This window comes from Callorhinchus milii, unplaced genomic scaffold (genome assembly GCF_018977255.1).
Source record: "Callorhinchus milii isolate IMCB2004 unplaced genomic scaffold, IMCB_Cmil_1.0 Scaffold18, whole genome shotgun sequence".
In the NCBI taxonomy this organism is placed as follows: domain Eukaryota; kingdom Metazoa; phylum Chordata; class Chondrichthyes; order Chimaeriformes; family Callorhinchidae; genus Callorhinchus; species Callorhinchus milii.
Genome location: NW_024704759.1, coordinates 4,289,679 through 4,313,794, shown reverse-complemented (window position 1 = coordinate 4,313,794; position 24,116 = coordinate 4,289,679). Strand labels below are relative to the sequence as shown.

At 41.1% G+C, this 24,116-nt stretch overlaps 1 protein-coding gene across 1 annotated transcript; it reads left to right on the top strand.

Annotated features, from left to right (window-relative positions):
• Window positions 1-922: 922 nt before the first annotated feature.
• On the top strand, window positions 923-21,388 carry LOC103171935 (EMILIN-3). Its single transcript, XM_007884735.2, has 7 exons — window positions 923-1,484; window positions 2,435-2,560; window positions 8,401-8,564; window positions 10,150-12,009; window positions 17,018-17,098; window positions 19,785-19,916; window positions 20,609-21,388. Exons 1-7 carry the CDS (start codon window positions 1,336-1,338, stop codon window positions 20,944-20,946), a joined length of 2,850 nt encoding a protein of 949 aa, XP_007882926.1. The 5' UTR covers window positions 923-1,335; the 3' UTR covers window positions 20,947-21,388.
• The last annotated feature ends 2,728 nt before the right edge of the window (window positions 21,389-24,116 follow it).

The window sequence follows — 24,116 nt, the reverse complement described above, 5'->3', positions numbered from 1 at the left end:
GACCACAAGCACTGTATTGAGTTCCCCTCCGCTGTAACGCTGGCACAGAGTGAGTGTGTGTAGCATTCACACGGCACTGAGCCAGGGAGGGAGGGTGGTGGAGTGGGGAGAGAGAGAGAGAGTCTGCTCTGAAAACCAGCGCAAAATCAAAGCTTTTCTTTGAATAAGAGTGGCTTTGAACGCTCCGTTCTGACCTATTCGTATCTGCGTAACTTTTTTTTATTAAATATATAGATACACACACACGCAAACATATATATATATATTTATTTATTACACAATGAATTGAAAATGTGTTACCTGGAATAAACCTATAAAAGACCTAATTGCCTTCTTCGATTTCCCCTGTTTTATATTAGCCCCACCAGCTCCCATTTCAATAGCCACCCATTTCTTGCACCCACATGGCACCCGCACAGAGCCCCAGGTTGGTAAGAGAGAGAGAGACACACACACACACACACACATAGAGAGAGACAACACTGATCTGCTAAATTCAGTCTGTGCAGTGATGGGTCAACCCAATCTACAGTAATACATCTCTTCCTCACTAACACAGCTCTAACTGATACTGAGCTCTGGATCTGAAGTGATGGGCACAAAAAATGGTTCACAAAAAATCAGTGGTGGTGGGGGTGGGTGGAGGGGGGGGGAGTCAGGCTCCCCCTCACCCACCCCCCAACCCATTGGCAAATGGATTTTGGCCAACAAGGGTTTGCTGTGTGTTAATGATGGGCAGGGGAAGAGGGGGAGAGAGGGGGCTCTTCATTGCCTGATTGGCAGTGCTGCTGTTTCCTCTACTAGGAGCTGATGTTATGCTAATACGAATGAAACGCCCCCCCTCACTCACACACACACACACACCCACCCACCCTCCCACCCACCCACCCACACACACACACACACACCCCTCGCAGGGATCTGCAAAGTACTGGGAGGTTGGAGTTGGAGGAGACAGACATATAGAGCTGGATCTGCACTGTGAATGGATCAGCAATTGCCTCAGGAAAGCACAGGCATCTCAGCTCTGCTTTAACCTCGAGGAGAGAGAGAAAGAGAGAGAGAGAGAAAGAAAGAGAGAAGGAGAAAGAAAACTCTATTCAAGTTTCCACTTGGCTGGGTTGTTGGCACAGTGGCACTGGGTTGAGGTTTCACTGTTCAACTGGTGATACAGCTCTCACTCAGTTAGAGAGAGAGAGAGAGAGAGAGTAACAGGGACCAAGATAGCACCAGCCCTTTAAACCAGGCAGAGAAGGGTGGGGGGGGGACTGAGCTCCAGCTGATTGATACCCATTTAAAGGGCTGTGGGTCTGTCTGTCGTGTCTGTCTGTCACTATGTTGGCTTCTGTCTCAGTGCTGGTGGCTCTCTTAGCCCTGATCGATGCTAAGGGCAATTTCTACCACCATCCTTACAGATACAACCTCTTCACCTCAGGATCGACTCCCAGCTTGAAAGGAGTGGGGAGAGTCACTAGCAGACACAAGTGAGTTGATTTGACTTTACTTTTTTTTCTCTCTCTCTCTCTCTCTCCTGACAACCAGCCCCAGCGAGACGTGTGCTCAATAAAGAAGTATACTGTACATATGTGTGTGTGTGTGTGTGTGTGTGTTGCAATTATTTAAAACTGCAATTCAGAAATAAATGATAATGCTAACTTTTCGTGTGTTTCATATAACACTCCCACAGGGTGGGTCGATGTGTAAAACAGCCTTACAACAGTGTGTGTAAAATCTCCTTGCAAATTTTTTTTTTTTTCCATTTTTTTCTATTGCATTCCTAATCGTACTGTAATTATTATTGGGGAGGGCATGTGAAACGCAGGGGATAGCCATGCACAGACCTTAGACCTCTGCATCGAGCACCAGGCAACAGGTAATGTTGTCCCAAAGTTTTAAATAAGAATACCACAGCAACAACTTTCCTCTGAAATGGGAATCATTTACACCCCTTTACCTTCTCCCCCACTAAACTTGCCCCCCCCCCCCACACTCCAAGTTAGAGCACCAGAAGTTAACTTTTTAACTCAACCCTTTAAACTTTTTTTAAAAAAAACTCATTATTTTTAAAAAAAGCTCATTTTTTAAAAAACTTTTAAATAAAAAAAACGAACTTATTAATTTTTAAAAAAGGCTGTGTGGTGGCGGGGAGTGGGCTGATGGTTTTTTTTTTGGGGGGGGGGGGGAAGTAACGTTTCAGAAATGTTCCAAACAGAGAGAATGGTATCCCCACTTTGTCAGTGTGGAAGTTTGCAATACCGTACAACAAAAACTTGCATTTATATAGCGCCCCTCATGCGGGGTAGCGTCCCAGAGCGCTTGAACAGGTTTTCAGTAAGACTGAAAGGGTTAAGAAAGTGGAAAACACTTGCTTGTTCCCCTCCGTCCCTCCCTGCCTTGTTACGGAAGGTGATGTGTTATTGGGTTTTCCTCGCAGGAACTATTGCGCCTACATTGTGAAAAAGAACATCACTTGCACCATGCAGGATGGCACCGACACTTATGTGAAAGCCGAGTATCACCAGTGCTCCTGGGGGCAGCTCAAATGTCCAGGAGTCGTGATGTAAGTTTCTCGCCCCTTTTATTATTGCACACATCCACACTGGGAGGGAGGGAGGGAGTAGCACACCAGACAATAAGTTGTTAACGTGTAATTGCCGCTGTGTTTTTGTATGTTACCATTTTCTCTCTTCTAGGGGCTGGGCGGCGGGACGGGTGGGGAGCGGGCGGGGGAAATTGAACATTTCATACAATAATAATATTAATAATCCTTGCATTTGATATAGCACCTTATCACATTGTTGAGACATCTCAAAGCGCTTCACTGAATATACTGTATTGCAAGATGACTATGTATTTTGTGGGCAATAAGTCCTAGCATTTTAAATATAGTGCCTTTCCCAGAGTTGGGAGGACGTCTCAAAGCGTTTCACAGGACTTTACTCGCACAACCCCTCCTCGCCCCAATTCCCCACCCTTCGGCTCCCACCCCCAGCTCGTGTCAAGAGCTTTGACAACAACAACAAGATTGCATTTACAGAGCACCTTTCACTTTGAGAAGTCCTCCTGTGACTGTGTATTGGTGACAACCATACAGTGAGATGTACACTCTAGACATTTTTTTTTTATTTACATTTTTTTAAAAAAATAAGCCATTCATCCATCCGTTTGGAAATTAGGCTTTCTTTATTTGAAAAAATCCAGGTCAGAACACTAAAACTGGGGGGTGAGTTTGTAAATTGGCAGACATGCTCTGCTGCCTGTTTGCTTCATTGCATGCAAGCACCAACCAAAACAATTTGCATGGTTTAAAGTTAAATCTAGAATCTCATCACACGCACACACAAGGAAGGGCAAGATAGATTTTTTTTGTGTGCAGCGTTCAGTAGGAAACTGCACCGAACGGGTTGAGCAGACATAAAAATTTGGAGGTTGCATGTTTCTGGCTATTATTTGCTATTTCTAGATTAAAAATCATAAAATTAACTTGATAAATGCACTTCTATCACATGTTCACACGCATTGATACAATATGAGAGTTGCCTTCAGCTGATAGAAGCAAACTATAATAAAATACTAAACCAAACCACTCTACTGCACTGTACTTTCTGGGTCATTTTAGGTCCCGGTAAACTGTGGCATTACTGTGCCCCCTAGTGGAACGGAAAGGAAGCATCCAAATATCCTATCAGTGACCCACTTGGAGGAAACCACAGTTTTTCCCCGTTTATCATGGAAAAAAGAAACCTTAGATTGCTTAAACGAATTGTAAATGACCAGAATTATTTGCATTGTCAAGTCAAATGTAGTACTGATTCTCTCCTAGTGTAAAACAGTGAAACCACTACCGAGTAGTTTTAAACCTGCAAAATCCAGCCGGAGATTAATTATTCTCACAGAACAATTGGGGGGAACCAAAGCTTTACTTCTATGATTCAGTCATTAAGTGGCGTATCAGTAGAATATGGTTTGATAAGGGAGGATGTTTTTCATTTAGTTCTGTGCGTTTTAAAGGCAGTGAGCTACTGTGTGGCTACTGCACTAGAACCCTTTTAGAAGAGTCCTCTCAACATGCAGCCCACAAGATTGGCGTCAATGCCAACACGTGGCTTCTGGTGCTGTGGCCAGCCAACATTTTTGAAGCCGACTAAATTTTTGCATGTGCGTTAGTCGGCAGCGATAACGCCTCTGTGACCTGCTAACCCCATATCAACCTGTCCACTCCCTCCGCTCAGCAGGCTCTGGGCTGCATCTCGTTCCCCGCCCGGCCAAGCTCACCAATGGCGGTTGGGTCTTCAGAATCTCTGCCCCCACCCTTTGGAACTCCATCCCACATTCCCTCAGTTCTCTCCTTAAGGCACATCTCAAGACCCTCCTCTTCGACTGCACCTTTGGCCACCCTCCTACCCCTACTCTCTCTGCCCTTCACCCAGCTGATCCAATCCCCCCCAACTCCCTCCCCCTCACCACCGCTCAGGTCCAAATCCCTGACTGTCCAGGGCCTTGGGACATCCTCCCGATGTGAAAGGCGCTATCCAAATGTAATTTTATATTATATTGTTATACCGCTGGTTGGGAGTTTACAGACCCCCAACTACTGCATTATAACAGGGCTTTACTGTATGTGCATCGCAGTCGGGGTCCTTGTGCTGTTAAGATTTCAGGGTTTTAAAGGCTGCAGTAACTAACATGCAGAACCTTGAATGGGTCCTAAATGCCAATCATCCAAGTAATGAAATACACTGTGTCCTAAATACTGTCTGTATGTGTGTGTGCTGGAAGGAGGTCCTGTGCCTTTGGGCATGCTTTGGCCCAGACTTCAGCTTCTCAAATAACCTGATCCAAAAGTTCAGTTCAGATGTCATCGGGCTAGCCAGTAACCCAAAAAATAAAGACAGCTGTTTTGCTAAAGCAGGTCAGCTGGGAGGAAAGCTTCTCCACAGATGTTACATCTGCTAAACGATGAACTTGTGCAATGCAGATTTTTGGGGGGTTTATCACTTTTTATTGCTCCAGTTTTTAAAAAAATTGATGGGTTATGTCAAGCACTTGGCACCACAAGGCTATGTCTTAAATAGCCCCCTATCATGTTACTCTGAACATCAAGCATGTACCATGGCAATGATGCCCCTTAAACTCACACTTCTCATAATAGTAACCTTTCTACGTGAGACCGTGTGAATACAGTACATTAGAACCTTACATTTATACAGCACCTTTCAGGTCAGGAGGACATCCCAAGGCCTTTAACAATCCTGGCTTAGCACCCGAGCTGGGGGTGGGACACGAGGGAGTTGAGGGCGGAGGAAAGATGACCAGAGACATCATAGGTCTTGAGACGGAGGGAGGGATCAAGTAGGAGGAACTTCGGGATGGAGTTTCAGAGTGCGGGGGAGATAGGCTGTAAGATTGTGAAACATTTCTTATGAAAAATATGCTTGTTACTTGTGCTAACCAATTCAAAGACACTGCGTTTTTTTCCAGCATTAATTGTTGTTGGTAACATGTGATTTGTGCACTCAACCCGCTGACTGTCCCTGCTCATCCAGATCCTAGTTTGGAAACATGTAAATATCCTAGATGCAAAGAGCAGAGTTCGGTGCTACAAACACTCAGTCTCTGTTATACTCATCTCAATTTTTTCTCTCGATTTAAATTTTTATGATGCTTCAACACACTGGTAACTGATGGCATTCTCTCTTTCGAATTGTGCTATGGGGATCTTTAGCATCCACCTGAACAGGCAGATAACAGTGAAGGCCTATAGCATACACAGTATAAAGAAGAGGTTCCCTGCAGAAAACAGGGTGCTCAATGAGAAGACCCAGGCTTGCAGTACAGTTCTTCTGATATTGTGCCTTTTTCTTTCCTCACGCTGCTGATCCCATGAAACACTTGTAATTTCCTATCATCAAGAGCACATCAGAACACACACACACCTTTTATATAAAAATATTGATTTGATCATTCATTCCAAGATTTGTGGGACACTGCTGTGCGCAATTGGCTGCTGCGTTTCGGCCACAAAATATACAGTCACTACACTTTACAGTATATCCTGTGAAGCGCTTTGAGACGTCTCAAAGACGTGATATGGCGCTATATGAAATGCAAAGATTATTATTATAATAAAGGAACACAATATTCTACAAGTACGGCATTAGTGCAGCCCTAGCCTGTGAAATAACCTTTGTCCTCATCACAATAATATGAAAGTTGCATGAGAGAATTCAAAACAACCCACTAGATATTTCTTTGGGACGTGTCGCAACCAAAGTTCACCAAAGCCAACGTTTTATAAATTGCAAAAATGTACTTTAGCGTTATTCGGGCAGGACAAAGTATCTTTAAGAAAGTCCCTTCAGAAAGTGTTGGCGAGCAGTTCAGCCCACGCAATCCTCTCCACAGCACAGCTTAGGCAGCTGTTCATGAGCCAAGCATTTACTAACCCTTTTTGGCATTCAACTCATTTTGATTTCATAATGATTCATATTAAACACTTGTGGTAGAGGTCATTATTAGCCTTTGATACATGAAACACTATTACTGTGACCGCTATGTTTGTTGTCAATAGACAAAAATACCATCTGACCAAATTCCAAAATTGCTTGGGATGAGGATACTGTGATTAATCTGACAGTCACATTTATGCACAACAATCTTTGCTTTAGGAAAGACAACATGATCTAAGAGCTGTGTTACTCATAGGGCTTCCCTACTGTAAACTACTCCATTAAGAAAAAAATACTACCTTAGTACATATCAGGAAATTGGCTTTGTCAAAAGAATTCAAATTAATTTTTAGCTCTAGCAGTACGCCAACGCACACTTTGCTCTTGCCAACCTGCGCCTAATACTTTCCGGAATTGGGTAAGCAGAAGAGAGGAAGAGAGTGTGCGTTCCATTCAAACAATTTATTCCTGGAATTTCCATGTATAGGTCAAATGCATGGAATTCTCAGATTGGTTCGGATAGTTTTAAGCACGGTGGTGGGTTTCCGCACATGTCAGACAGTTCCACCCCCCCACCCCAATCAAATTTCGAGTTTCTGTGACTGTGACCAAAAAAAAGCATATTTTTTGGTTGGTTCTTGCCACCTATATTGAAACGAACGACAGAACAGTAGCAAGATCACTTTGTCGTGAGAACACATCTCTTACGTGATTTTCTACTACTACTGGAATCCACAGTGACATCCAGTGCAGTTTTGAAAGTGGAAACACACAGCCAGTGATGATTTGGGCATATGTAAATAGAAGACCGAATGTGGGAAATCGAGGCCTTTGGCATATTTTCCACATGGGCGTAATTACAATCCCATCTCAGTTTCCTTCGAGTTTTCTGCTTTACTGCACCCTGGATTTAATTTTGATGAAGAACAGATTACTTGATTGAAGTGGCTGTTTTTCCAGTCGTTAGGAACAAACTTTTGAGGGACGAGTGGGTTTAGTGAGTTTAAGACTTATTTTGATGATTGAAAGTTCCAGCTGTCCTTAGCTGCAATATGTGCAAATATATGGTTGCAATTAGCCGAATATTCCACGTTGAAAGTCAACTGAGGATAACAGGACAGATAGAGGACACTTGGATAAGATATTCTTACTTCAGTTGCGGTGTCAAAGTCTCCTTTGCATGTCCAAAAAAAAGGAAGCTTTACAACAGTGACAAATTGCATTTATGCAGAAGGCCTTCACAATGACAGGTTTGAATGCCGAGCAAGGGAGAGGGGAAAGGATCTGTGAAAACCTTTTTGAAAATCAGTAAACTAAGTTGAACTGTAGAGGAAAGGGTGACTGATAATTTATTTTTAAAAAATACTTAAATTGTGCATTTTATACTGTAGCATAGGGATTGTCTGGAGAAGTATTTAATAATAATCCTTGCATTTGATATAGCACCTTATCACGTCTTCGAGATGTCTCAAAGCACTTAACAGAATATACTATAAAGTGAATTGACTGTATGTTTTGTGGGCGAAACACAGCAGACAATTGCGCAATCCAAATCTATTGACTAAAACACTCAATTAGCTCACAAAGCTTATTACACAAAAGCCCATGTTGTGAACAGTAAATGTATTTGATTTGGTTTTATGGTTATTTCAGGTTAGGATAGGCTTGTACACTGCCACCGCTACCCTTGTTATGAACAGAATTGAACGGATGCAATGACACCGAATAATAGGTTCCCAATTCAGTATCAGACATTGACATTTGCGTGAATCATTTTAGATGGACTTTCACTTTGACGAGGTGAAAGGGAGTGCATTCATAAGCAGTTTTTGTCCTTCATGTTTGCATTGTAGCAATGCGTCCATTGGCTCACATCTAAGTACTTTTGAAGGTCGGGAAATGAACATTCACTGAGGGGGGAAAAAAAAACGAACATCATTTCTTTACACAGGTATCGAACCTTTTTCAAACCAAAATATAAAATTGGATACAAGACTGTCACAGAGTTAGAGTGGAGATGCTGTCCAGGATTTTCTGGTGAAGCTTGCCAAGAAGGTCCCACAGGGCTGCCTGAACTTATACCATCACATCCTGGTCCCAGGAAAGGTTACTTTGGTAAGTTTGAGTTTCAGTCGGCAACTTTTTTTTTCCTTTCCATACACGTGTGTTAAGAGCGGGTTTAATTCCAAAGCAAGCTCTAATCTTTAAGAACAGTCTGCTCGTTGCTGCGGTGATTTGAAATGAGACAAGTGGCAAGAATAATTGAGGCTCTTCCTGTAAACTAGAAGGTTTTGGTGAACCTGGATTAATTTTTGAAGCCAAGCAATGTGGTAAACCTATTAAAAACATCTGCGATTTGGCTCTTTCAATGCATTGAATGTTGGCACGGGAGGTGGGATAAACGTGACAGTATTCGAAGTTCTCTCACAACAGTTGTGCTTTGAAATGAAAATCAATACAATAGTAATCGTTGATATAACTCTTCATCATGTTGTCGAGATGTCTCAAAGTGCTTTACGGGGTTTGACTGTGAAGTGTAGTAAATTGTGTATTATTTGTAGGCAATGCAGCCACCAATTTGCGCACAGCAATGTCCGACAAAAAGCCATGATCGATTTTATCTGGGGGATTGTTGGCCAGAACACTGAGAGATCTTTTAGCCCCATCTTAACAGGCAGATGGGACCTCGATTTAACGCCTCATCCAAAGGTTGGCACATGCAACAACAATGAAGCACACCCCCAGCAGTGCATAGAACTGTGAGCTCAAAGTACCGATGTGGGGCTTGAACCCAAAGGTTTATTTTAAAAATATCGTGCATAGAGAGATATTCTGAAGTCCAATTCTTTTCAGATAAATTCTATAGGATATCTTGTTCAGAAAAGGGCTAAAGGAGGTAATTCCCGAGAGGGGAGCTACCCACTATCGGGGTGGAGTCAATGGAACAAATATAATAGAAAGTAACAAAGGAAATGTGTTTTCTTCAGAATTGAGTTAAACGTTAGTTTATACTGCAACAATCTGTGTTTTTGTGCTCTTTCATGGAAACGTGCATTTGCTTGTTAATGTATTTAGTCATGCTGCCACTTGGTTGTGAATGTTTAACCACCGAACAAAAGGCAGGCAAAACTTCAATCAATAATATATTGGGGCAATGAAGGTCATATGCTTTTCTGAAACATTTACTGAGCAATAGCTGAACCACATTTCCACAATCTCGCTGCCAGAGTTATCTTCCTGCATGCTTTAAATTTCAATTTTCAATCAACTAATGAGAAACATAATTCCAAATGTCTGATTAAATCTATTGAGTGTAAGAGAGAAGCTCACGATTGCCAGATTATGCTGTCACGGGGAATTCTTTCAGAGTTAAAAAAAAAACCTTTCCTGTTGGAACAGACATACTGATTTTCTGTTTGCGAGGTCCTAATTCTCATATGCAGCAAACCTTTTAAAGTATTTGCAACAGCTTTACTAATTTATCTCATTTAAAAATATAAATGCCACTTGATCTTAGTTACTGTAGGAGACAATCTTTCTGAGATGGAACACAACTCCTTGCAGAAAGTAAATACAAAATAAACTGTAGGTAATTTTTCGATAGCTGTATTGATTCCCACTTCCAATTTTGCCTGAACAATGAATTTACTGCTTCTGTAATTCACTTTTGTTTTTCTCTCTCTCTCTCTCTCATTCCTAGGTCCCAAAGCTCCAGATCTACATGGTGAACGAATAGACCGAGTGGAGGATGAAATGCGTCGTCTGTCACAATCGTTTGAGAGACTCCAGTCCATGGTGAGTGGCATCAGTGACAGTCTCAGGCTGTCAATTCAGGAAGACACCAACAAAATGATTGTATCCTTATTGAACAATCTCAAATACCCTGATGGTGCAGTGGGCTTTGGATATATATCCCATGGCCTGGAGAGCATTGGAAAAGGAGAAGTAACATATCCACCGGCAATGGGGGATCTTATGGCCAAAGTCACTGAAGTTAAAGAGGTCTTGAAAACAAAGAGCGATTTGCTGGATGAAGTACATGGGATGGTTATTGACCACAATGGTCAACTCAGGCAGCTCCTGGAGACTAAGATACCTTCACCTTTGGCAACAGTAGATCTTCTGGATGATTACATAGAAACTAAACTCACCAAATTGAGGGCCGACCTACTCGACGGCTTTGAGAACAAACTTACGGATGTTCAGAACATCTGCGATTACAAGGTACAGCTGATCCAGCAGCAGTGCGAAGAGCAGAAGAACACCAACCAAAGACTCGAAGAGACATTGGACGGCAAAGAAACCAATCTGAAAAAGGATCTCAGTAATCTGCAAACTCAAATCGAGGGATTAACTCTGTCTGGAGATTGTTGCGACACTGTAAACTACCTCTCGGAGAGAATCAATGGCCTGGAAAAGAACCTCCATGGAATCTCAGACTACCAAAGGACATTAACTACCAGGTTTGACAGCGAACTTCCCCAGTTTGCCAATATCCAGGTAGAAAATGTGTATGATAGCAGGCTGGAGGATATTGAAACTAAAATCAACCAAACAGAGAGGATTGTGGAGGAAAACTGTTTACACATAGAAGATAACATGAGGGGTATTTTTGGCACCGAGATGGACGGTATTAAAACCCTGCTGTACAATAAGATGAAGACCTTGGAGGACAAGTTTACAATTATTGTGGAGGAGCTCAGCAATGCCACTGTTCCAGCAACCATAGATGGAGAGGTGATCCCAATGCTGGAAACTGAGCTTATGACGATCAGAAATCAAGCCAACGAGGGCCTGGGCCATCTGGAGGGGAGGCTACTTGCTTTGGAGAATCTCTGTTCCGCAGGTTGTAGCTCAGTGACTGACAGCATCGACACACTTCAAACAGACCTTGACAACTGCCGAAAACATTATGAGGATCTTGTGACCAAACTGGACAAGAATTCCGGTCTCCTTAAGACACTGAACAGCTCCATGTACGAAATACACCGAAGAATTACCGAGGAAGAAGATTCAAGCGCGGTGCAGGGAGAAATCACCTTGCTGAAGATCAACATCCACTCTGTTAATAGATCATTGAAAGGACTGAAAGATTCCGTCAACAAATACGCTGATGAGGTGGTGGCTGCCAATTCCACCTGGGAGGATCACGAGCGCAAGTTGACAGACGAAGTCCATTTGATACAAAGGCTGGTGAACAACCAAGGCTCCCAGCTCATGTTTAATGACAAACGCGTGCGAGATCTCAAGGGAGACCTGCAACGGATTAACAGCAGGATTATTTCCGATCTCCAGAACTGCAAACACAATGCCCACGACATCCAGATGGAAGTGTCCCAAGTCGACAAGCGAGTCTCTGAGATGCAGAGCCTATGCAGCAAGCTAAGCGCAGTGTCGGGCAGCCTGGATTTTATCAAGGACGGACTGGATAAACATGTCGGCGACGTATGGAATTACTTAGAACAGATGAACGAAACTCTCATGGCACACACTCAAGAAATCATTGGCCTAAAAGACAAGTCCAAGATTACAGATGACCATGAACAAGGGGCATTAGATGGTAAGTACCACTAATACTGTGCACTCATCAAAATCACCCACAGGATAGATTTTGGAAATCATATTCCACATTGTTATTAACCCATTGAGTGAAACAACAACAACTTGCGCTCAGTATCATACTATTCATGTTGGGAGGAAGTCTCAAAGAGTTTCACAGAGTTGGTCGTAAAGAGTTGTGACTGTTCATTTTGTAGGCGAGCATTACATTGAAGTGTCAGCCTAGACTATGTGAGTTCAAAGTTCTGATGTAGGACTTCAAGCCACAACTCAAAGTTGAGAGCGCTACTGAATGAGTCAGCTTGACCCATGTGCTTCTGAGTAAAAGTTAAGGGTTTTCTTGGCTGGATTCTTTCAGAGGAATTCTTTGAATGCAGAAGTGGCCTCCAGTCTGGCCTGTTAATTTCATGCGGATGTTTGCCTTGGCTTGATAGTCAAAGTGATCCTGTGTGATGTGGGACAAAGACGTTTTTATCTTAGGTCAGGGCACCTGGAGAAGTGGCAGGTCAGGTGGCCAAGACTGTCAGGGCATTGCCCACTGGAGGTTTAAAGGACACTTTAGTCTCCGACTTGCAGTAAATGCACGTGAATGCTATCTCGGGGAAATACAGAATCAATATTTGCACACAGGGAATTTATTAAAATAGTTTTTCTCAATTAGGCTTTCAGTTTGGTCTCTGCGCAGATGCAGAAAATCATAGTCAACAGCAGCTCAACACCCCCTCCCCTTCCCCTCTTTCGACCCACATTCTAAACTTAATAACCAGTGTACACAAACTATAATAAAATGGTAGCAGACACACCCTGGATGAGGTAAGCCCTTCAGCCCATCTGATCTTTCTTGAGATCGGACACGTCGTGCTGTGCCACTGTCAAGCCCTCTGGGACGCCATCCTGCGTGAGGATATAAATATATAAATATATAAATGCAAGTTGTTGTTGATCTCATCCTTACAGAACACCCCATCAACAGCATCAAGCTCAGATGCATAATTTATAATCCAATATAATTCATATAATCCAATATTGGATGCCAATAAATTACTGACTTAACTGTAATTGGGGGAAATGAATACAACATAATTGTACATTGTCCAGGCAGCATTTTTCTTCAAATACCTATCAGTAGAGAATGTGACTTCTTGTGATGTTTGTCCCATGTTAACATTTTACTTTTACTCCTTTCATTTCCTGCACATAATGTGATTGCTGGGGTCACGCCAACTCGGAATTCACTCATTACCATCAATGCGACATAATTGCTTTCAGAAAACGATTGAAATGATGGCATTAAACTATCAAAGGCCCCATTACCGCATGCTAAATTGCGATGAATTATTTCATGCATTCACCAGCGGCCATAACATTATTGTTAAATTAAGCACCAAATTGTCACTTTTGTGGAGTGCTTGTTACATCTGAAACAAGTGTCAGACTAGATTTAAATTTCATTTATGGGAGCGAGTTGAGTCTCGACAGAAGACTCCAATCACTGCAATCACTTGGAATGCAGTTTGCTTCACAGAAGGAAAATCTGACATGTTTTTTTTCAGCTAGAAATGTAACATGGCCCAAAATTGTTCACCTCACCAGAGGACACCAAGGGATATTTTGACGTGGTTTAAAGCACGAAAATAGGCTTTGTTACAGGCACCAAATTATAGCAGTTCTGCGTCAAACGCTTCAGAATAGTTAACTCGTTAGTGTAAGGGGGGGAAAAAAGTCGACATGATCTTTTCCAGTAGTTATTGTTCACGTTAAATACTGGAAATCTGCACTGAAGAGATGAATGACCAGGAGGCTCCTGATGAAACGATATACAGTAAATCTCACATAAGTCGTACCAGTTGAGACCATACATTTAATACCACTTATACAAACCATGAGTTATTTCAAACTTGCATAGAATATAAACTCTTGAACGGGAGTTGGGCATATATATGCATGAGTTAGGCGATTATGTGATGTATACAGATCAGACTTAGAATCATAGAATCTTACAGCAAAGAAGGAGGCCACTCAGAGCATGGTACCTGTGCCGGTTCGTTGAAAGAGCTATCCAATTAGTCCCATTCCCCCCTCTCTTAACCCAAAGCCTTGCAATTCTAGTCCGTACATCTCGGCAGAAATGCAGAACAAGCCCAGGATTTCCTTACATGCTGGGATGTGGCCAGACCAATTTAGCAACTCCCCATCAGTGGTTTGCACAGGAAAGTCCAATGGGATAATATCTTACCTTGTTCGGGAAATAAATGATATAAGTGAACGCAGTGGGTGTAGTAGAAAATAAAAATCCATACCTCGATAGAATAAAGAATTAACAGCATTGCATCTCGATCATTCTCTCCTCCCTCCAGCTCTATGGAAAACAACAAAAACAGTATTTACGAGTAACCCGTTGGTGAAAATATAGTAGAAAGTTTTAAGAAGTGCCATAAAATGAATGGAAATAAAATCTCAGTCGGGTGTCTCCCTCCCAAATACTTCCAGTATTCGGCTGGTTCCTTAAACTTAATTATTTCCTTTCAAAAATGTCTTTTTTTTAAAAAAAAAATTATTTTTATTTGAGCCTGCGGCGTCTTTGTTTTATAAACTTTTTATTTGACATCATTTGCACTGTGCATATAATGGTGTCATTGAAGAAACAATAGGACAACAAAATGCTTCTACCAGGGTTGGAATTGAAATATTTCCTCTGCGGTTGTCTTGGTCAGCAATCTTCAGATGCAATCTTTAATTTCCACTGAAAAACAAGCTCCGGATCTCAGATTCCATCTAAATAAGTTGCTGGTCCCCTGCCCACTTCAAGCTCTGCTTTTAATCGACATTGCCACTGTAGAGGGAGATGCTTTCTCGGCAGATGAGCATGTGCGCAATACTTTACTACAGGCCATTGAACAATGTACGTACAATATAAAGAGGTTTTAAAGATTTCCACAGGAAATGGAATGAACACTTTGTGGGAAATAACTTCTCTTTCATTTAAAAGAAAATTATTTCTATACTTAGGAATACATTGGAGTCCTGCAGCTCAGTGGTTAGAGCACTCGCTTTGCAAGTGAGAGACCTGAGTTCAATTCCAGACAGGGCGAAACCTTGGGCAAGTTTCCTTACTCCACACGCCTAATAATAATCCCTCCAAAAAACAAAACAATAATAAATTGGTCATTTTCAATCTACGACTGTTTGTGGGACATTGCTGTGCGCAATTGGCTGCCGCGTTTGCCCACAAATATATAGTCAATTCACTTTACAGTGTGTTCTGTGAAGCGCTTTGGGACGTCCTCCTGACGTGAAAAGCGCTATATCAAATGCAAGGATTATTATTATTATTATTATTATTATAATCTTCTGGAAGATTACAGCTGCATAATGGATTTGGGGTTGAGATGATATTTTACCCTCTGAATGATCCGTATGGTGTGGGGGTGGGTGAAGAGAACACAGAAGAGGGGAAAATATTCAACCTCTCTCAATGACTTGGCACACTGAGTTTCTTGTGGACAAGTTGTTCTTAAAGCCCGAATAGTCAATGCTTCATGTAAAGACTTTAGGGTTTCAGGCAGCTTTTTCTGATAAACAATATGCACTTTGAAAACGCTAGTGTTTTGGAAATGACCTCATCGGCAATTTCGGAAAAGGTTGGTACCTTTTTAGGGTATTACAAGAAAGGGCTTTACTCCGGTTGGTTTTCGTAGCAAAACATTATTCACAACAGACGTCACGTCACGCACAGTTGCAAGCAGCACACTGGGTCTTGTTTTGTGCAGTAATTATGAACGTAAGCATGGCCAAGCATAATTATACCAGACCTTTGCTATGCATTTTGCTTAATTGGTAGTTGGCTTTCTGTAGGAAACTCATTTAATGAGGAAAATGGATTTTTAATCCAAAGCTAAATGTCTTTCTTACGTCTGAAACAAATGCCTTGCTTTCAGATGCAGGTAATTAAAATCCTGCGGATAGCTTTGTACATGGCATTTCTTCTGAAACAGATCATCCAGAACTCTGCAGTCCATGTTCTCTCCCTCACCAGGCTCCGCGACTCTATCACCCCCATCCTCACCTGACTCCACTGGCTTCCCATCACACAGAGGATACAGTTCAAGATCTGGTCCTCACTTTCAAAGCCCTCCATAGTCTTGCTTTCTTCTACCTCTGCAACCTCCTAACTCCCTACGAACCTGCCCGCTCCCTCCACTCAGCGCGCTCCAGCCTGCTTCCCATCCCCTGCATCGCCCACCCCACAATTGACGGACGGGCCTTCAGCCACTCTGCCCCCACCCTCTGGAACTCCATCCCACAGTCCCACCACCCTGCCCCCTCCAAGACACATTTCAAGACCCTCCTCTTCAACTGTGCGTTCGATCACCCTCCTTCCCACCCTGCCCTCCACCCTCCCCAATCCGGACCCCCAGCTCGGGCCCAAAACACTGAAAGGGGTTTTAAAATGTAATTCTTGTTGTTTGTTTGTTGAATTTTTGTTTTCATAGCACGCTGTCCATTCAATCCCACCGCCCAGGCCCCTGTACTTACCTGTTTTTTTCAATTTAATGTAGTACTTCCATCAAATTTCAGATTTCAATTAGAAGATTGTTAAATGTTTAAGGCGTACTATCTAGAACTGCACCTGACAGGGTGGCTTTCAGCCACTACGCCCCAAAGCTGTTGAACTCTCTCCCTCAATCCCTTCACCTTGCCCCCTCTCTCCCCAATTTCAGGTTGCGCTTGAAGACCTTCCTTTTTGACCATGCCTACCTACGGTCACCTTCCCCCACCCCTGGCTCAGCATTGGGCTCCGCCAAGGTTATATACCATAAAGGGTGCTATATAAATGCAAGTTGTTGTTGGCTAGCATAAGTATTAGCAAATTGGTTGCCAGTGTACAATCACTGGATTTCACTGTAAAAACCCTGTGACAGCCTTTGAGGCATTTCAGTGACATAAGGAGCTATATGAAATGCAAGATTATTTTATCACAATCTCAAATTAATTTTTTTTCATTAAAGGAAAAACAAGTTCATCACAACTGCTCGCTGCCCATGGGGCACCTCTTACAGATCGTTCACACTTACTTCCTGTGTCACCAGGTAAGTTCGTTTATATTTAGTTAAATATTTTACTTTTTTTTCCCCCTTACCTGTCCTTTCACTTCAAATTTTCTCTTCTACTTTCCTCTGCTGAATGTTGCCATCCTGTAGCTCACTGGTCATTCATGTGCAAGCCCCAACTTTGTGCATCGCCATAATCCATAATCCTTCAATGGTCAATTTCCACAGATGCACTCTTACTCTACTCTCAACCCAGAGGCACCGAAGCTAACTGTTGAATTTGCGAGTCCCAAAATGTTTTAACTTTGTTTTGCTACATTGAAATAAATAAATACTTTCCATCCTATCTGGAGAAGGGAAAACCTCAGCAAATGAGAAACACCAGAATAAACACAAAAGGGATTGCATTGAAAACCAACTCATTGAAATGGCAGAAATCCAATGATTCCATCAGTCTTGTGGCAGAATCGTAGTCAAATTGTTTTGTTTTAAACGTTGGGTCTTTAAGAACCCATTGGCCCTCCGGGACCATCAGGTGTAAAGAGTTTGCGTGGACTTTGTGAGAATCGATGGTGAAATTTACTCTGACAATAAAATATCACAAAGCAATAAAAATATCACACAATAAAACATCACACTTCCTGAAAAACATGAAAGGATCCAAATCAAGCAACGCTACGAGCACTTAGTAAAACACCTACACCCCACCATTGACAACATTTACATTCTTGTTAATAATGAAAGTGCCAAATAAACAAGTTGTTAAAAAATATTGAACAGGTTACTAAATGCGGCAGTTTTGCAACACCTGCCCACAAGCCTCTTCAATGGCACTGGGTACTTGACAGTGTGGACAGATGGAGAAAAACAAGCAAAAAGAAACGATAAAGCCCATTTGTCATTGCTAAGCAAACCAACGTCAATCATGCTTTAGGCAGCATTCGTTCTATATCTTTAGCTCCCAAGAATCGGAACATTTAAAACAATTTTAAACATTTTTGTCATTTTTTTCTAAAATGTAACATTTAAACATTTAAAAAAATGTGTTTTTAAAATAAAAAAAGCTTTTCTGGGGATAATAATCCTTGAAAAAAAAATTTGTTCACTCAATCCACGACTGTTTGTGGGACACTGCTGTGCGCAATTGGCTGCCACGTTTCAGCGACGAATATAGTGTCAATTCACTTTACAGTTTATTCTATGAAGCGCTTTGAGACGTCTCAAAGACTTGAAAAACGCTATATCAAATGCAAGGATTATTATTATTGTTATTATATTTACTTTGAGCTATATAGAAATGAGCCATTACCAGCGCCAATAGAAAAGTGCGGAAATATTTGCGAAGAGTTTTGATGCCCTTTACGGAAAATTGCTGGGAAATTTTACAAATTTTGCAGAAAATTGCAGGGAGTTAATTGGTGCTATTGAGGTACATTTGACTGCCAACTTACACTTTTTCACTTTGTTGATAAAAACAAGAAGAAATAACACATATTAGATTGCTACAAAAATGATTAATTTTTTTTATTTAACAAAAACTGGATGGCCCATTTGGGAGGTGGGGGATGGGGTGGGAGTTGACACCAACGCAAGCCCAAAGGGGCTGGAGATCCGCCAAAAAAACATTGCTCGCCCAGCTCGCTAGTGTCCACTTCCTGCCTCTCAGCCCGCCACCACACACAGACACTCAGAGAGGGACAGAGAAGAGACACACACACACAGAAAGAAATTCACACAAACACAGAGAGAGCGACACACACAGAGATGCACACACAAACAGAGAGAGAGAGAGAGAGACACACACACAGATGCACACACAAACACACACAGAGATGCACACACAGACACACACAGAGACAGCGAGAGACACACACACACTCACAGAAAGAGACACACACATACATACAGACACTCACACAACTCACAGAGACACACACACACCCACACTCACTCACAGGACACACACATTCACAAACACAGACTGACGCACACTCACAGACATACACTCAGACGCAGACGCACACACATACAAACAGAGGAGAGAGATACACATACAGACAGGAGAGAGAGAGAGAGACACACACAGACACATTCACAGAGACCGGAGACACTCACAACTTGCACACACATAGAGAGGAGAGAGACACACAGTAGCATCAGGTAAACAACCGGCAGAGGTGCAGACATTTGTTTTAGCGGAGGGCACTGTTTATAGCGGATTCCACGGAAAAATTGCGGCCGCATCTTTCTATGGGCCCAGGTCATTAGTTACAAGTCCACTTTAAATTGCATTATTTCAACCTCAGATGTAAAAGGTGAAGGGCATCCCATGGTAATTAAGGTCATTTGTATTTCAGTTTGGGTTTACATTCAATTAGGGAAAGCATAACTTTCCAAAAAAAAGTTGAAGTGCAATAGAACAGATTCTTTCAATCAAAGAGGCTTCCTGTGCTGGCAACAGTCATCTGGCCAGATTTTTTCCCTCCCCTCCCTGATAAAAATCAGCAGCTTTTATTTATCCCATGACTGCCTTCACTAAATAGATTCAATATGCCTGCATGCTTTATATTATTGAGCACAGCTATCAGTATTTAGTAGTGAATTATGTCATTGGCCTTCATGTGGATTTTCAATTAAACCAGTACAGTACATTGAACTTGTTCCAAGTTTTTTTTCCACTATGTAAATGCGTAAATTGTTTTACAAGAAGTGTTTTAATTTCCAGAAAACGGAGCCTTTGTAAAGCAAGTTGCCTTTTCTGCGGGTCTGACTGAAAAGCCTCCCGCTGCCGATATTGGAGTCGTAAGATTCAACAAAATTCTGATCAATGAGGGAGGTCACTACGAAGCACGCACAGGTAAGATATGGTCTTAGGGTCATATGTAAGCAGTAGTTGCATTGTAATTCAAACAGGCAAAACTATTGTACACTATATATTGCACAACACTTGTATTCAACTTCACACAGCTGACTTAAATTTACACCAAATGCCCTTTCTGCATTTTCTCCCCTTTCCTTCATTCATGTATTCTGCGCTATACATCATTCTCCAACCAAAGCAACAGGCAGTCAGTCCTACGCATTAGCTGCAAACAAATGCATAAAAGCAGCTCAGCAACAATTACCCTCAGATTTTTTTTTAACTTACACGCAAATGTGCCATTATCAGGAAAGTTTACTTTCAGACCCATATTCCTATCAGTCTGCGGGACAGTATATTGAAGCGAATCTTTTTTTTAAAAAAGATGAAACTGCATTTTCACACACTAAATGCATTATTTTCTCGTTTTGAGTTCAAAACTTTGTGCCCAAACAATATTTACAATTTTATAAACATATCAACATTGTGATTTATTTATACCGTTTGCATATTGTATAAAGTGCAAAAAACCTGTTAAAATGTCAGAAATTCATGCATTTAAAATTGCCATGTTTCAAATTGTATGAACACTATTATAATTACAAATTGATGAATCTCCTCGACTGCAAGGTATAAAAACCAAATTTAAAAAAACGCAATTACATAATTTCTACCGCTTTCGTTTCTAGGAATCTTCACGGTTCCTTACAGCGGGCAGTATCTTATTACCTCAGTGCTGACCCCACAGAGGAATGAACGGATCGAGGCTGTGCTGACGGTGTCCAACGTGAGCATCGCGCAGGTGGATACGGCTGGCTACAGGACTGAACTGCTGGAGATTGGGATGGACAGAATCGAACATCATCCTGGAGGCGGCCCGGCCGTCTTCAGCCTAATCCTCCGTCTGCGCGCGGGCGATGAAGTGAGCGTGGTGGTCACGTCGGGGAGCCTGGCTTACGCGGAGACCGAGGAGCTATACTCCACGTTCAGCGGAGTCCTGCTGCACCAGTCGCTCGTGCACAGTTGACGAACGTGACAGGCAATTTGCGAGTGGCCAGTAACCAAGTGAACTGGATTCCGTCTGATGTTTTTTCTCTGCAGGTCTCAACGGTGAACTGGAAAATATTAATTTCCCTTTCGAACAAACGTTCCGTTCATTAGTTAGCGGAGCCAAAAAAAGGGTCACTGTCAATCCACATTGTGTTTTTTTTTGTTTAAAACTATGACCACTGAACACCAAAACTTTAAATGGATTTTGCCGTTTATTCAAATCAAAGACTGTCACACCTACAAAAAGACGAGGGTTCTAGGTTAGCATTTTATATTTTCTAATTAACCCTTTGAGAATTACTTTAATATTTCTGCAACAAACAAGATTATATTTTTTATTCACTATTTTGAATTTTAAAAAAAGGTTCTTCGGCTTTTGTACATACAGTATATCTAATTTCATTATATAACTTCCGAGCAGTCTTATATAGCTCACACAAAGGTGCACATTTTGAAAGCTGAAAATCTCAGTACTCAAAGGGTTAAAAGTCTGTTTTTTTTAATAAACTCGTAGATGAGTTCAGGTCAGCACCTAATGTAATCACCAGATAAAAAAATAAGCTATGTTAAAATGCTTCATTATTAGAACATAATGCAGCTGATACTGAACAGCATCAACCACTTAGGTTAATGCAAACTTTGGACAAATCTGAACTGTCTTAGTTCCAGCGGAAATATCTATCTGTTGCAAACTGGCCTGTTCTCTTATGTTTATCAGGACTTAAGCTGTTACTACTTAATTTAGTTAAACAAAGCTGACACGGGAACTTGATCCAAAATAATTGTTATTCGGAATTCAGAATCGCAAAAACGCAAACTCAGGTGATTTATAAATGCCACATGAATGCGATTTTTTTTAAAAAATGTACTTTCAATGAACTATTTTCTGTAAACCTATTAATTTCTAAACTTTGACTTTCAACCAAAATCCTGGGTTAGACAACTTGCGCATTCATGTGAAACTTATGTATGCAAACCTACGTTATGTAGGCAAATATATTTCAACAATCTTTTTGGTTTGCTTCAATATCCAAAGATTCGGGCAGCATCTGTATAGAGATGAATAGCAAGGACCTCCCATGTCTTAGCCCCAGCCTACGTCAATCACACTGAGGCAAGGGAACTTTGCTCAGTTTGTGTATGTATGTTATTGTTTTCTATAGTTAGGAAAACTCAGCTTAGTTAGCTAACTATGGATTCTGGGTTAGTTATCTATAATCTTGCAATGAGATGATGCTCAGCATTTAGTCAAAAATGACAGTCTTCATACATTTTTGAACTCGTTACCAAATCCTCACTATGTCTTCAGAATATTTTACAATCTGGATCTAGAAATATTTTTTGTCCCGACCGGCAAAACATTTCTCTAAACCACGGTAGTTTTTATTACATCTGTAGAACTGACTAATGGTTCTGCAAAGGGAACTAAACCTAAAAATAAAAGATTTTACAATACTTATTGGTTTTAAGATTCGATGAATGTTTGTGAAAGCACACAATTTGCTTTGTGGGCGAGTCTATTTAACTGAAAATAGCTGCATTGAGAGAAATATTTCACATGCAACAAAAGGAAATGGTTTAACAGGTAAATGTGTTCTGCCATATTTTTAAACCAAGTGCCTGTATTTGGGGTAAGGTTACAGTTCTGCAATATAAAATATCAGACTGCCAGGAAATCTGCAGTAATTTCCTTTTTTTTTGAAAATACAATTGTTCATCTTCAAGTTAAAACGAATGGTAGGGTTACATTGCAATACGCTCATGTTTTAAAACTGATGCTGAAAAGAAATGTTCAATATACATATGAACTTGAAGTCCTCCTGTTTTGTATATTAGTGTACCTCTTTGAACATACGGAACTAAACTTTGTGAACATGCAAGTTATGGTGCTATTTTCTGTAAATTAAATACCCATTTTCTACAGTTTAATTTAATGTTTGCAATAAACAGATTGTTTGAAATTATGATGAGACTGTGTTGCAGTTTGTAAAGCACATCTTCCAATGTTGTAGAGGAGACTGGAGTAGGAGTTACAATTTGGCCACTGAGCAGAGGAACAATTATAACATACAAAAGCTAGTGAATGGTCTATATTTATGCAGTAAATGTATCTGAATCTTCCTCTATTCAAGCAGTGCTGTACACCCTCCCTTGCCTCATTCAAAACCAGTCTCAAGACCTTATTCTTCGACCGCTCCTTCCTCGTAGACCGCACCCTCTCGGCCCTGCACCCCTCCTGCTCCTATCCCCCAGCTCGTGTACAAAACCTTGACTGTCCAGGACCTTGGGACATCGTCCCAACGTGAAAGGCGCTATACAAATGTAAGTTGTTGTTGCAACAACAAAACAAATCCCAGTTCTTTGCAGAAGAGGCATCTCGCAGGTAGAGTGCTTAATACAAAGACGTGAGCAAGGTAAATGAAGCATTAACATCAAAAAANTGAAGATAACTTTGCCAACAAGAAGGGCAATCTAAATTCTTCTGTGGTACTCCACCACTTAAGGATAACAACACACAAAAAAAAACTTACTTTGACTCACTCGAACAACTTAATATCAACCTTAATGTCTGAAATATTGGGAGTTTACTGAGCTAGCAGTAACTTCAACCCTTGATGACAATCATCGTTTCGTCCACAAAATACAGTGAATTCACTTTACAGTATATTCTGTGAAGCACTTTGAGACATCTCGAGGGTGTGATAAAGCGCTATATCAAAATGCAAGGATTATTATTCTGGCCAAACAGGAAAACAATTGAAGTAATCTGTTTCAGCACCAACAAATACATACTGCTAAAATTCTGCATACGATTCGAAATGTTGAACCGCAAAACAAAAAATAAACAAAAGATTTAAAGCAAACAAAATAAATGCTTAAATGATTTTTTCCACCAGAAGTGAAATTAATCATTTTCTGATCGCCTTTTAGAAAATGGCAAAAATAAATTATGCATGTCCATAATTTAAGTTCAAATCTTTTTTAATTACTCCAAATTATGTTTAACATTCTTCAACAGCAACTTTTGATATGCAATTACTTGGGCAAATATATAAATAAGAAGTTCAGTTCTGTAATTAACTACATTAAAGAATTCTGTTACTTTTTTCAATTTATAATAGTTTCTCGGAAGAATAACTCTTTAGA